Consider the following 13460-nt stretch of genomic DNA (forward strand, 5'->3'; position numbering starts at 1 on the left):
TTTGGAGGTAGATCACGAGGTCCTGCTTCTAAGGAGCCTCTAAGGGTGAGGTTGAACTCAAAGCCTTGTCCTGTAGATTACCAGTCAAGCACTTAACTGCTTACTCCAGCAGAGACTCCTTTGGGTGGGTGGGACAAGAATTCCTAGAACTTTGGTTTTTGCTTTGTGGGTGGGGAGAGGCGCAAGGAATTGTGGGAAAGGTACCTGGCCTCTCAGGCATTACCAGTAGGAACAGAAAAGGTGAAGGGTAGAAGAAACCCCACTCTGAAAAGTCTGGAAACAGGGTTTAGCTGGAAGAGGAATGCTGTTAACACCCTCTGTCAGTAGGAACCAGTATCAACCTTGTCCTTGCTGAAAATTAAAAGCCAGGTGAGGACATCAGACTAGTATGAGGTAACCTTAGTAGAGGAGCAGACACTTTGATGACATCCCTTGGGACTGGACCCCAGGGAACAGCCTTTCTCCACAGGACGCCCAGCAAGCCCACCAAGTGTCACCTCTGGAAGTGCCATTCATTAGGTAAAGGACGCTTTGGGGTTTTGTGCCATAGACGCCTTCACTAATAATTATAAATAAGTACAAAACAGAGTTCTGAAGAAAACCCAAAAGATCGAGATTTTTAAAAGAGCGAATAGGTGACATAATAACTTGTGTGCTGTTTTACCACCTAGCAGTCTAGTAACCATTACTGTTATTCTGAAGCAGAGATGAGCATAAACCACGCCTTTGAAAAAATGGGAACAACTATATTTCTATTAAATGTGTGACTACCGTTGGGGACAAAGTCACAGGTACAAGGTTGCGCGAAAAGCACTGGCAATAAAATGGCACGTTTTGAGTCAATTTTGTCTTTCTTTTTAAAACAAACTACAACATATGGTGTTTGTGTCTGTACAAAAGATACTTTAAAAGTTTGTTAAAAATATTTCCTACTTAAAAAAAAAGATAAGGAGAATGTCAACGCTCAGTGCTTCTTTTGCAAGCCTTCGTCCGTCTGCCCTTCTAACCCGAGGAAGGTTCCTTAGGGGACCTCATCAACGCCACTCCAGAAAAATCCCAAGTCACTTTCTCAATTCAGCTCCGAGAAGGGGGGCGTTGTGTCCTGGCACACTGAGTGGCTGGGCAAACCCTCAGCCATGTGCCTGTGACTTTGTCCCCAACAGCAGTGCCACATACCGATGCAGTCATTTTTATCCAGAACCCATTTTTATCCCCCAGAATGGCCAGGCTGCGTGGAGTAACATGGGAGGCCAATAGCAATCGAGTTCCTAGTGTTAATCAACATTCTGGAGTTCCCCATTGGAACCTGTCAGTCTTCACTTCTTCCACGTGCGTTCGGGGAACCAGCCTGCCACCTCCCAGCAGGATCGTGCTGAGAAAGCCCGTTACTTCCGCAAACCCAGGCGTTCCCTAAGGTTCCGCGGGAGAAGAAACCAGAGTGTTAATTCTGTCCTAATACGCTTTCTCCGTGGCCCCAAACCAAAAAGACATCCTCTTCCTCTAAGCGACCGCGGCAGGACTCGAACCTGCAATCTTCTGATCCGAAGTCAGACGCCTTATCCATTAGGCCACGCGGCCACTTAGCAAATACCTTCTTTTAGACTGCCTAAAGAGTATTACCGCCCACTAGCTTGCTTAGGACCAACCCACTTCCTTCCTGAGTAGGGGAGGTTGGCCCTTGCTTCCTAGCATGCTGCGCGGAGGGCTCACCCGGAAGTTCCCCTCCTCTCCCCGAGAGCGGATCGGCCCATTTGCAGCCTTCCTATTGGTCGCGCCGGGAGTCTCCCGCTTGCCTCTCGGGTAGCCGCGGGACCGACCGGGGCACGGACGGGAAGTTGCGGTTTCCAGCGAGGTGGGCCGGTCTGGTCGAGGCCACAGGCCACCCTCGAGGCTGCATTCGCTACGCAGAGGGGCCCGTTGCGTCGCAGTGGGGTCCGGGCAACCGCAGACCGGGAGGCACAGGGCAAACCGAGGTTTCCAGTGGGTTTGGTGCGGGGGAGGCCGGGTCGCTGAGCGGCGGCGCGGCCCCTCCCTCCCGTCAGGGAGCGAGGCCCATGAACAGGGCGGCGGCTCGTCCCAGGGCGCACCGCGCAGCGGCCACCGGGCACCAGCGGGCGGGCGCGCGGCGGTCGCGGCCGGCCCCTCATGCAGGGCGACCTTGGCCCGCCGAGCCATGGCCAGGGCATGGGTGGGGGTCCCCGGGGGGCGACCGGTGCAGCGTGCAGGTTCGAATCCCGGAGCGGACACCTGTGTCAGCCCCTCGGGCTGTGGCATTTGCTCTAATAGTAAAGCACCGTTTGCCGAGTCCGGTCGTGCGACTTCTCGCCCCGTATCAAACAGCATCCTCTGTACCTAGTAGAACCTGTAATCCCATTTTACAGACTGAGATATGGGGGCCTAAGGAATTTGCCCAAGGTCACACAGCTTGTAAGAGCTGAACTGGGATTCAAACCCTTGTTGTCCTACTCCAGAGCCTGTGCTCTTAACCACTGCATGCAGTTTCCCCAAGTAGAATAATCTCTGTTTCCTCAGTAAGGGGTAACGCTATTTCCCAAGGGTGTAAAAATGTCCCTAACGCTCCTAACCCAGAGCTGGCGAGCAGTGAGTCCAGAGCTGTCTGGTCCCTGACACAGCACGTGCAATTGTAATAAAATTCTCTGTGTCCCTGTCTCCTTTAGGATTTGGGGGCAGGAGGCAGGCATGGTCAGCCCCGTGACACTGACAGCGAAGCTGAGACAGGACGTGTCTCCCTCCACGGCATTCAGCCTGTAAAAAGCAGCCAAGCTGGAGGCCAAAGCCAGGGGTCCTGACGCCCAGCGGGGGGCTCCCTGCACCCATCATGAGCCGCCTGCTCTGGAAGAAGGTGGCCACCGCCGCCGTCGGGCCCGGGCCGGGCCCAGCTCCCGGGCGTTGGGGCTCCTCCAGCTCCGCCGCCCCCGCCTCCAGCGAAGGGCAGCTGCCGCCGCGGCCGCAGCCAGCGTCGCCCTCCTCGGAGCGCGGGCCGCCGCGCCGCAACCCGCTGCACATCCAGATGCTGTCGAGGGGGCTGCACGAGCAGATCTTCGGGGCCGGCGGGCGGGCGCCCGGCGAGGCCGCGGTGCGCCGCAGCGTCGAGCACCTGCGGAGGCACGGTCTCTGGGACCAGCCGGCCGCGTCCCTGCCCGACGTGGAGCTGTGCCTGCCGCCCCTCTACGGGGGCGACCTGGACCAGCACTTCCGCCTCCTGGCCCAGAAGCAGAGCCTCCCCTACCTGGAGGCGGCCAACTCGCTGTTGCAGGCCCAGCTGCCCCCGCAGCCCCCGAGCTGGGCCTGGGCGGAGGGCTGGACCCGGTACGGCCCCGCGGGGGAGGCCGAACCCGTGGCCATCCCCGAGGAGCGGGCCCTGGTGTTCGACGTGGAGGTCTGCTTGGCCGAGGGAACTTGCCCCACATTGGCGGTGGCCCTGTCCCCCTCGGCCTGGTAAGTGGGGCGCCCGTGGGGGGCTGTGGCATGTGTGTGGGGTCCAGCTAACTGGTTTGCTCCATTGCATATTTACTGCGCTGCTGCTGTGTGCCAGGTGTGCATCTCCGTGCTGGGGGTAGTGCTGAGCAAAGCGGGCTTGGCCCCTGCTGTCATCGTGCTGTCCTAGTAGAGTAGACAGACACCAGGCCAAGTAGTGACCAGAGCTCCGTGGACAGTCACAGTGGAGTGTGGTACTGGGGACCGACAGGGAGGTCACGTGAGAACACTGTGAATTATCCTCTTCCCCTATGGTTTCGTACAGAGTATCTCTGAAAAGACATTTGAACAGATTCTCCTTGGGAGCCCTGTTGGTTATTTTGAGCAGAAGAAACTTTTTTGTGAGATTGTCTTAAGCAATACCACACAGCAGCCCTACCCAGCCTCACCCCTAAAATGCCAGCTCTGGTCCCCTCGATGTTTCCAGATACCTCCTGGAGGAGGAGAATGATCACCCAGCCTCCCAGGCAGGTGCTTTGGTCCCAAGCAGATCTATCCAGTCTGTGTCCTTTTAAATAACTTTCTAAATGCAACCCCAAGTTTCTTTTTCAAACTGTTGACAGTTCTATGGAAGATGCAGTAAAGCCCAGGAGCAACAAAGTTCTAAACCTCTTTCCCATTTTTTATTCTTCATTCCAGGACTAAGATACTATTTACAACCTTAATCCTTTCAGGCATGGCCAGCGAAATGTTGGCAGCTCCTTTATTCCTATTGGAAGGCACATCTTTGTAAAGAAAGCTGGGAAATGTTAAATATGCAGTTGAGAGTGGTGAAAACATGGCTAAATAGATAATAAGGTAGGCATTGATGACCCGATAGAGCAAAGCTAGATGCTTCCTCATTGATTTCATTCCAGTTACAATGAGTATCACACTACTTAAAATGTGACATTAGATAGGCAGAATTGGAGGGGATATTGGCCATCATTTGAGAAAATGAAATGGGCCTCAGTGGCAGCAAGAAAATGAGGAACCTGGTTACAGAAAAGACTTCTTTTTTGGCCTGTTGGTCATTTTTGGCCAGTTTCCCTGATGTCCTCAGTTTTTATCTTCTTGCCTTTATTTTTCCTGTCTCCCTCATTCCACCCTCACTGCATCCCGCAGGTGGTGCTGAGGGCTTTTCTTGCTTTACCTGGAGGTGCTAGTCATTTTTTAGGCTTGTGCTGACGATGGGACCTTCCTCGTTGAGAGTCCGTGATGAGTAGTGGGAGGCCATATGGTGCCCTTGTGGATAGTCCACATTCATCGGGCATGTCCCCCCATTTGGAAGCATTGCATTAAGTACCTAGCCAGGCCAACCTGTCCTCTGGGAAGGGAAGCCGTGGAGAGCCCTGAGCCGCAGGACAGGCCCCCAAGGGTGTTGTAAGTGCTCTCAGACACCTGGCTAGAACATTGCATAGGCCATCAGTATTGGTCTGAGAGTCACAAGAGAGCTACAAGTATTAATGGCATTGATTCTAACTTAAATTGACCAGAAGTAATTGTGTTTTGGTTACAAATAAGTTTATAGTTAAGATGGCTTCACACATGATCTGTACCTTGACACCAGTGTTATTTAACTTGCACCTAAGGTCCCTGTCATCACAATGTCCTCAGCTAGTGGGTATTCTTCTGCCTTTTTTCTTTGGATTTTTAACTTGCTAGATTGAAAGTGGGGGTATAGGGACATTCAACTTGAACTCTGAGCGTGGTCCCAAGATTAAAGTTTAATTTTGTAGGTTTAAACCAGAAAGATTTTTTTGGTTTTGGTGTTTGGTTTCTTTTGGTAATTTTTGGCTCACCCCCTCACCCCCCAACGAAAGGAACCTGTAGAGATGGGTGAGCTCCCTCTCCTTCGTGGGGGCTGCACGAATTGCCTTTACAGCTCTGGAGTCCACACATATGGCCTCCTCTCGATGCTGAGTGGACCTTGACCTCCTGGAATACTTGCTGGCTTGTTGCAGCCTTTTCCTCAGCAGCCATTTCAGTTCAGCCTGTGGTTCTCCCTGGGTGAAGGCTGAGCTGGCTGCTCCCCACTCCCTGTTCCCCCCGCCCCAGCATGTTCTTGTGCCTCAGCTCCACTTTGCCACTTCCCCTGGTCTCTCACTCAGGGTGGTTTGCTAGGAGAGTCACAGCACTTCCTTCAAGATGTGTGACTTGTTTTTTTGTCCTTCACAGATCTTTTTGGTGTCAGATGGTTCTTCTTGTATGTGTGTGTGTAGTATTTGCCATTGTCTTTCCACTTCTAATTAAAAAACAAATTCCTACTTGGGTTCAGTTGTCTAGCCCTTGTCTAGCATTGTCAACCTCTTGTTTTGTACTCATAGACTTTGGAGAGCTGAGTCTAGGCTGGGTGCATCCTGGCTCCATCTACCACACGCCATGGTGGCCCTGGCTAGAGGGTCTTCATGGGATACCCAGCACTGTGGCACATGGTTCCATTTTCATTGGTAGATGCTAGGAAGTGTAGAAGCTTTTGTAACTCATTTCCCTTGCAGCTCACTTAGCTTGGTGAGGGTTCGGAGCACCCCTCAGCCTCTTTGTGTCCCAGCTGCTAGTGTGGGGTCTAGTGTGTGGCTTAAGTGTGTGGTGGGTTGTGGAGTGGAAGTTTAATTAATGCCTTCATGATGAGCTTGCGTGCCTCTTGCCTCTTAGGTATTCTTGGTGCAGCCGGCGGCTGGTGGAAGAGCGTTACTCCTGGACCAGCCGGCTATCGCCGGCTGACCTCATCCCCCTGGAAATCCCTGCCAGTGCCAGCAGCACCAGCCAGCGGACAGGGCAGGAGCAGCTAGTGGTGGGGCACAATGTGTCCTTTGACCGAGCCCACATCAGGGAGCAGTACCTGATTCAGGTAAGCATCCTGGGGCCGTCTTTGCACCTGATGTGGGGTCAGCTTGGGACCCTGACCTCAGGGGCAGGGGAAGACGTTGCTTTTTTTAAAAAAAAATTTGTGTGTGTGTGTGTATGTGTATACACACCGTCAAATCGGATCTGACTGGTACAGGAGGAGATTGTCCCTCCTTCCCTGGCAGAGCATCTGGTGGATTTGAACCATGTACCTCTGGAATTGCAGTGCAACTTCTTGCCACTAGGCCACAGAGCTCCCAACGTTGTTTTTTCTGCCCAGTCTCCCATCCCTTTTGCAGCAGCTGTAGGGCATCCTGTTCCCAGGCTTCGTGCCTCTTGGCTTAGTTAGTCTGTCCCTGGGCTTACCTGGTGCAGGATACCTACCTGGGTTTTGTCCCAGAGTAGGGAAATCTGCTGCCAGGGACCTTTCCAGAGTGCTAAAGAGCAGTGATGTTAGTCTAGAGACTAAGGTGCACATGATCCAGGCCATGGTCTTTACAGTTACTTGCTGTGTATCAGAGAGTTGGACAGTGACTAAGGGTAGTAGAAGATGAATCAATGTCTTTGAGTTGTGGTGCTAGAGAAGAGTGTTGAACATAAAATGGACTGCCAAGAGAACAAACAGATCTCTTGTGGAGAGGGTGAAATCAAGCTGCTCCTTGGAGGCTAGGATTTTGAAGCTTGTCTCACATACTTGGGGCATGTTGCCAGGAGTAGCTAGTCCTTGGAGAAGGACATCATACTCAGAAGGATGGAGGGACAGTGCAGGAGAGAAAGACTCTGGATGAGATGGATTGATACAGTAACTGGAGTAATAGAGGTAGATGTGTCAGAGACAGTAAGACTGGCTCAGGGTAGGGCAGCGTTCAGAGCTATTCTGCATAAGGTCGTTATGAGTTGCAGGTGACTCGACAGTACATAATAACAACCACCACCACCTTTGAGTCCAGTTTGACTTTGGTTCTTACTCTAAGGCACACAACAACAAGAGCAACACCTGTGAGTCCAAGAGCCATGGTGACACAGTGGTTAAAGCCCTCGGGTGCAATTGAAAAGGCTGGCAGTTCAAAACCCCCAGGAAGGTTATGGCCTTGAAAAACGTGGGCCAGTTCTGCTTCGTCCTGTAAGGTTGCCGTGTGTCAGAATGGAGAGTTACTTTATCTTTAGGAGGCATTTTTAAAGTGATAGTGGTTCTTTTTTTAAATTATTTTTTTGTGTGTGTGCACCATCAAATCAGATCTGACTGGTACAGGAGGAGATTGTCCCTCCTTCTCCAGCAGAGCATCTGGTGGATTTGAACCGTGCACCTCTGTGATTACAGTGCAGCTTTTTGCCACTAGGCCACCAGAGCTCCCCTCTAGGCGGCATTTTATCACTTGCTGTGGGCCTTTGGGGACTGAGCCCCACAGCCGAGGCTCACATCCTGATGGTGTGAGCACCTTCACGTCCCGGGGTTGTGTGCTCCTTGTTGGCTGTTGTTAGATGCCCTTGAATCAGTTCTAGCTCAGAGTGACTCCCCATTCAGCAGAGTGAAGCCCCGCTCAGTGCTGCACCTGCCGCATGGTGTTGCTGTCTGAGCTCAGTTTTGCCGTCACTGTGTCAGTCCATCTTGTTGAGGGGTTTCCTTTTTTGTTTTTCTCATTATCTTCTACCTTACCAAGTGAGACGACCTCTAGGTACTCGTCCCTTCTGGTGACATGTCCTAAGTATGCAAAATGATACCTCATCATTCTCACTTCTAAGGAGCAGTTGGGCTATGCTTCTTCCAAGATAAATTTATTTGTTCTCCTGGCAATTCATGATATATTTGGTATTCTTCACCAGCACTGTCATTGAAATACATCAGTTCTGCATTGGTCTTCTTTATTCATCTTCCAGCTATCACATGCATGTGAAGTGATTGAAAATACCACAGCTTGGATAGAGTATACCTTAGCCCTCAAAGTGGCATCTTTGTTCTTTTTGTTTGTAAAAAGTTTTAAATAGCTGAATATTTTATATACTGTCAAAATAACAAACTATATATCCTGAGAACAAAATATATCCTGAGAAAAGAGCAAGCAAAGTGCTCTTTGGAGGCAAAAGTGGTAAAAGCTCCATCTCTTGTACGTTGGGATGTTGCTAGGAGAGGCTGTTCTAGGAGAGGGTCATTATGCTTAGAAAGGTGGGAGGTCGGTGAAAGGGGACGACCCTCAACAAGGTGGATTAACCCAGTGAGAGCATCAGTGGGCTCAAGTGTGTCAGAGAGGATGAGGATGGCACAGGACGGGACAGGGTTCTGATCTCTTGTTCATAGGGTCACTATGAGTTGTACTTGATTTGATGGCACATAACCACCACCACCTCAGGATTGTTCGGATTTGAACAGTGCTGTCTGTGGTAAACACTCAGCTGTTTCTGGCATGTGTTAACAGTAGCTTTTAGTGTTAAGAAAAGTGCTTTCTCGTTGGATCTTCACAACAGCTCTGTGAGACAGGTGGGGCGGCTGAGAACACGTTGGTTTCCAGCTGGCAGTGTAGCTTGTGGTGGTGAGGCTCTTGCTGGCCCTGCTGACTTGCCCTGGGTCACACAGCCACTGAGGGGCAGGATTGGGGCTGGGGCTGGAGGCCAGGCCTGATGTCTTTGAAGGCCCTACCTTGGCCACGTCCCTGGGTTGCCCCTCAGGTCTGTTCCTGGACACTGGCAAAGACTTGTGGGTTGAAATTGGGCCAGGCCTGTGCCTTCAGGAGTGGTTTTGGGATTTGAGAAGGCAAGCCCTTTTTACAAGGGAGGAGTAGGCATGCTCATGCGTGGAGCCCGATATTTCTTACTGCAGGGTGATGTGGGTGTGTGGGGAGCTGAGCTGGGTTTGGGGGTAGCCCCTCAGCCACTGCCCCTCCTCTCCCTCAGGGCTCCCGCATGCGCTTCCTGGACACGATGAGCATGCACATGGCCATCTCGGGGATGAGCGGCTTCCAGCGCAGCCTGTGGATGGCAGCCAAGCAGGGCAGGCACAAGGCCCAGCACCTCACACAGAGAGGCAAGAAGTCCCAGAACAAAGCCAGGGGCCCCGCGGTGAGAGCACTCGGTGGGTGGGCAGGAGCGGGCAGTGCGGCCCCTGCCCAGCCTGCCTCTCGGGCCCAAGAGCAAGCTCATCTGCTCGGCCCCTTACCCTCATCGGCAGATCTCGTCCTGGGACTGGCTGGACATCAGCAGTGTCAACAACCTTGTGGACGTACACAGCCTGTATGTGGGCGGGCAGCCCCTAGAGAAGGAGCCCCGAGAGCTGTTTGTCAAGGGCAGCATGAAGGATGTCCGTGAGAACTTCCAGGTATGGGGCCCATGAGCAGACTGGAGTGTCAGCTTGTTTGGGGCGGGGCAGCAGCCAAGCCTGACACTGAGACCTGGGGGGGGGGCTGCACACCCAGCGCCTTTCTGTCATCCCGTGCCAGGAGCTGATGAAGTACTGTGCCCAGGACGTGTGGGCCACTTATGAGGTTTTCCAGCAGCAGCTGCCGCTCTTCCTGGAGAGGTGAGGGGAGGCCCAGAGGGAATCCCCGAGGGTGAGAGGGTTGCAGCGGCCAGGCCCTGTCATCAGGTTCTTATGATGGGTGCCTTACCTTTTCTGAGCTGAAGGAATGAAGGCTCACTTTGTCTGTGTGTGGACTCTGGGTTTCCACTGAGGCCATAGAGGAGAGGGCTTGCTTCACACGCAGGTCTAGCTTATTAAGCACGTTCCCTGTTCTCTGTACCCAGGCCCTGAGTCATGGGCTTCCATCCATCCTGCTTGTGTTTATTAATGAATGATCAGTCTCACGAGCGCTGAGATGTGGCATCAACCACACTTTGATCATATCTTGACCACCATGCCCTACGTGGTTTACCTTGGACTAGTTGCTTGGTTTCTCTGAGCCTTGGTGTTCTCACCTGTGAAACATGACCTATTCCTACCGTCACCACCCCCTTGGGGATGTTTGCGTGGGCGTGGTTATCAGCGTGGTGCCAGGTGTAGTGTTGTTACTTGGCACGAGCCATTTTCATCTTGGCACGCCTTTTTGTTTATAGCAGCACTAAGAAACTGAGCTAAGGAAGAACATTATTTCCATTTTATAGATGAAGGAACTGAGGTTCAGAGGTCTGGAGTGACGTGCTCAGAGTCCATGCTGGGGAGCGGGAGAGCTGCAGTATAAACCCCTGGCTGGCTGACTTCAGAGCTGGGCCATGGCAGTTGGGTTGAGGCTTGCCAAACTAGCTCAGAGGTTGGGGCAGTCTTGCCTCTTGTGACCACTGACGGTAGGCCCTGGGGTTTGTCCCCAGATGTCCCCACCCAGTGACTCTGGCTGGCATGCTGGAGATGGGAGTCTCCTACCTACCCGTCAACCACAACTGGGATCGCTACTTGATGGAGACACACAGCACCTATGAGGAGCTCCAGCGGGAGATGAAGAAGTCACTGATGGACCTGGCCAACGATGCCTGCCAGCTGCTCACAGGAGAGAGGTAATCTGCCCAGCAACTCTTTCAGGTGCTCAAGAGAAGGGATGTTACTTTGAGGACCATGGTGTGCTTGACCCAAGCCATGGGGTGTTCACTCACCGCACATGGGTAGCCAGACCTGGGTGTTGGTTTGGGGTCCTGGAGGATAGTAGGCCTGGCCTTTGTCTTGGCCTGAGCTCTCTGGTGGTGGACTGGCTCTGTAGGTACAAAGAGGACCCCTGGCTCTGGGACCTGGAGTGGGACGTGCAAGAATTTAAGCAGAAGAAGGCAAAGAAGGTGAAGAAGAAGGAGGTGGCCGAAGCCAGCAAGTTGCCCATCGAGGGGACTGGGGCCTCTGGGGACCCCAAGGATCAGGAAGGTGGGGAGCACAGGTGGGAGGTGGGGCAGGGTAATTGCTGGCAGGTCTTCTGGGGGTGAGCAGGCTGAGGGCAGGTGCTTCGGGAGTCTTCCCTTCATTCCTGAGCATCCTCTCCACTCTGGCCCCTCGCAGACCTTGGCCCCCTGACTGAGGAGGAGGAGTGTGAGCGTGATTCTGCGGCCCGGGCCTGCCTGCAGCAGCTGAAGGAGACCGTGGAGCTCCTGCCCAAGCGGCCCCAGCACCTGCCTGGACACCCCGGGTGAGCCCACCTTGCGCCCCACACTGGCTGCTCCAGCAGCAGGTGTGTGTGCTTCCTTCACAGAACTCGGGGTACTGACAGGAATGGGGCTGTGTCTTTGACGCAGCTGCTTCCCTCCAGTCAGGGCAGCAGGTGTTCAAGTCAGCAGTGAGACGTGGAGAGGGCAGTGTGCAGACAGAGCCTCCTGCTGGCAAAGCCAGGGAAGGCTGCTTTGAGGAGGTTGCACTTGACTTGAGCCTCGTAAGGGGAGCTGTTCAGTACCATCAAGGCGGGACTGACCCATAGCTGGCTCTTCAGCAGATTTTCAGGGGCAATAAGTCACATGGGAGGAGATTGCCCATCTTTCTCCTGCAGATTTGAACCAAGTACCTTTAGCTTGGCAGTGCAGCTCCTTACAAGGAGCAGATGAGGAAATAAGGGCAGGTGAACTGCAGATGTTGAGTTTACCCCTTCCATGAGCTGCAGAATGATCCCCTCCGGAATGAGTCCCTGGCCCCTTGCTTGCCTCACTCATCCTCAGAGTGTGAAGGATGGTGCTCAGCAGGCCTTGGCGTGTGACCGACCACAGCAGGGTGGTGGTCTGCTGGGGGCCATTTGCATCTTCTGTGAGGATTCCAGTCTTGGCCAGAGCCCCCAGAGCTGGGCATGGTGAGGAAGCACTGGGTCCTTGCAGGGTGGGTGCAGCCTGCTGTGGTGGAGAGAGAGCGTTCCTGGTCGTCTCACTGCACTGTCCCCTGCTGCCTTGTGACTCTGCTTTCTTATGGGGCACAGGTGGTACCGGAAGCTCTGCCCCAGGCTGGATGACCCTGCGTGGACCCCAGGCCCCAGCCTCCTTAGCCTGCAGATGCGAGTCACCCCCAAACTGATGGCACTGACCTGGGACGGCTTCCCACTGCACTACTCAGAGACGCACGGCTGGGGCTACCTGGTGCCCGGGCGGCGGGACAACCTGGTCAGGGAGCCAGTGGATGAGACCTTAGCGACAGCCGAGGTGGCCTGTCCCTACAGGTGAGGCTTGGGCCATGGAGGTGAGGGCTTTCCCTGGCAGTTCTTCCTTCTGGTTCTCAGAGCTGAGTGAGGGGCTGGGGTGGGCGCTCAGAGGCCTGGGGCCCTGTTTAGGCCAGCAGCACACCTGTGTTCCCGGGACCGTGCAGGGGGCCCCACAGACATGGCAGGGGAGATGAAGCCTGTTTGCTTTCTTTTTTTAGTTTAACTGTGTGCCAGATGCATTTTGTGGTGCTTGCCTTCTTCATTCCTTAAGCAGCTACCAGCAGTAGGATAGTAATGCCCCCATTTTACAGTTAATGGAATAAAGATAAATGTCTTAATGGACTTGCTACACCACCAGTTTTGATGGGCAGGTTAATGAGAAGCACTGGCATTTGTAGTGGCCGAGGGTCAAGTTCTGGCTCTTGCAGGGCACCCCGAGACACTGAGGGGTCATTGGAAAGGAGGAATCAGGGTGGTCTTGTTCCTGGGAGACATAGGCTGGGTGAGCAGGCAGAAGTGACCCATTCGGGCACTGAGCCTGACCTGTCCCTGCTCTGCTTCTGCACTTCTCCCGAGGAGGCCATCCCTTGGGGTATGCTGATCTGAGAAACTTGTTGGATGACCAGGCGACCTCAGACCACTGCTGGGCCCTGTGTGCTGCGTCACTTTGGGTTTATGGATCCTAGTCTACAGAGCAGAGTGGATGTGGCCAGGGGCGTTCAGGGCTGATTCTGAGGCTTTTGGAGCCCACCAATGAGCTGCCTGGTCCAGGGTGGTGGTGGTTGTGTGCCACTGAGTTGGAATTGACTCATAGCTGACTCTCGAGCTGGTTTTCAGAGGCAGTGGTTATTCTCCAGATTTCTTGGCACAACTTGGTGAGCACATCCAGGGCAACATCTGTTATCTGGTATACTTCAATTGGTATACCATCTATTCCTGGGGCCTTATTTTTTGCTATTTCCTTCAAAGCAGCTTGAACTTATGCCTTCATCACCATAGGCTCTGGCTCAAATGCTATTTCATTAAATTCTTCTGTATCTGCCAATTCCTTTC

At 53.4% G+C, this 13460-nt stretch overlaps 1 protein-coding gene and 1 non-coding gene across 2 annotated transcripts in view; one reads left to right on the forward strand and one right to left on the reverse strand.

Annotated features, from left to right (window-relative positions):
* Positions 1 to 1505: 1505 nt before the first annotated feature.
* On the reverse strand, positions 1506 to 1578 carry TRNAR-UCG. The gene has a single exon. It is a non-coding gene; the product is annotated as a tRNA-Arg (tRNA).
* Positions 1579 to 2839: 1261 nt separating this feature from the next.
* POLG (polymerase (DNA directed), gamma) overlaps positions 2840 to 13460 on the forward strand; it is a 19730-nt gene continuing 9109 nt past the window's right edge. The window contains exons 1-9 of the mRNA XM_006885172.1: positions 2840 to 3459; positions 6133 to 6328; positions 9214 to 9378; positions 9488 to 9634; positions 9756 to 9835; positions 10621 to 10803; positions 11004 to 11158; positions 11291 to 11417; positions 12189 to 12425. Of these exons, the coding sequence (XP_006885234.1) occupies positions 2840 to 3459; positions 6133 to 6328; positions 9214 to 9378; positions 9488 to 9634; positions 9756 to 9835; positions 10621 to 10803; positions 11004 to 11158; positions 11291 to 11417; positions 12189 to 12425 (1910 nt within the window). The remainder of the gene's footprint in view (positions 3460 to 6132; positions 6329 to 9213; positions 9379 to 9487; positions 9635 to 9755; positions 9836 to 10620; positions 10804 to 11003; positions 11159 to 11290; positions 11418 to 12188; positions 12426 to 13460) is intronic.

Source organism: Elephantulus edwardii, unplaced genomic scaffold (genome assembly GCF_000299155.1).
Source record: "Elephantulus edwardii isolate Elephantulus edwardi_28Jun2011 unplaced genomic scaffold, EleEdw1.0 scaffold00041, whole genome shotgun sequence".
NCBI classification, from domain to species: domain Eukaryota; kingdom Metazoa; phylum Chordata; class Mammalia; order Macroscelidea; family Macroscelididae; genus Elephantulus; species Elephantulus edwardii.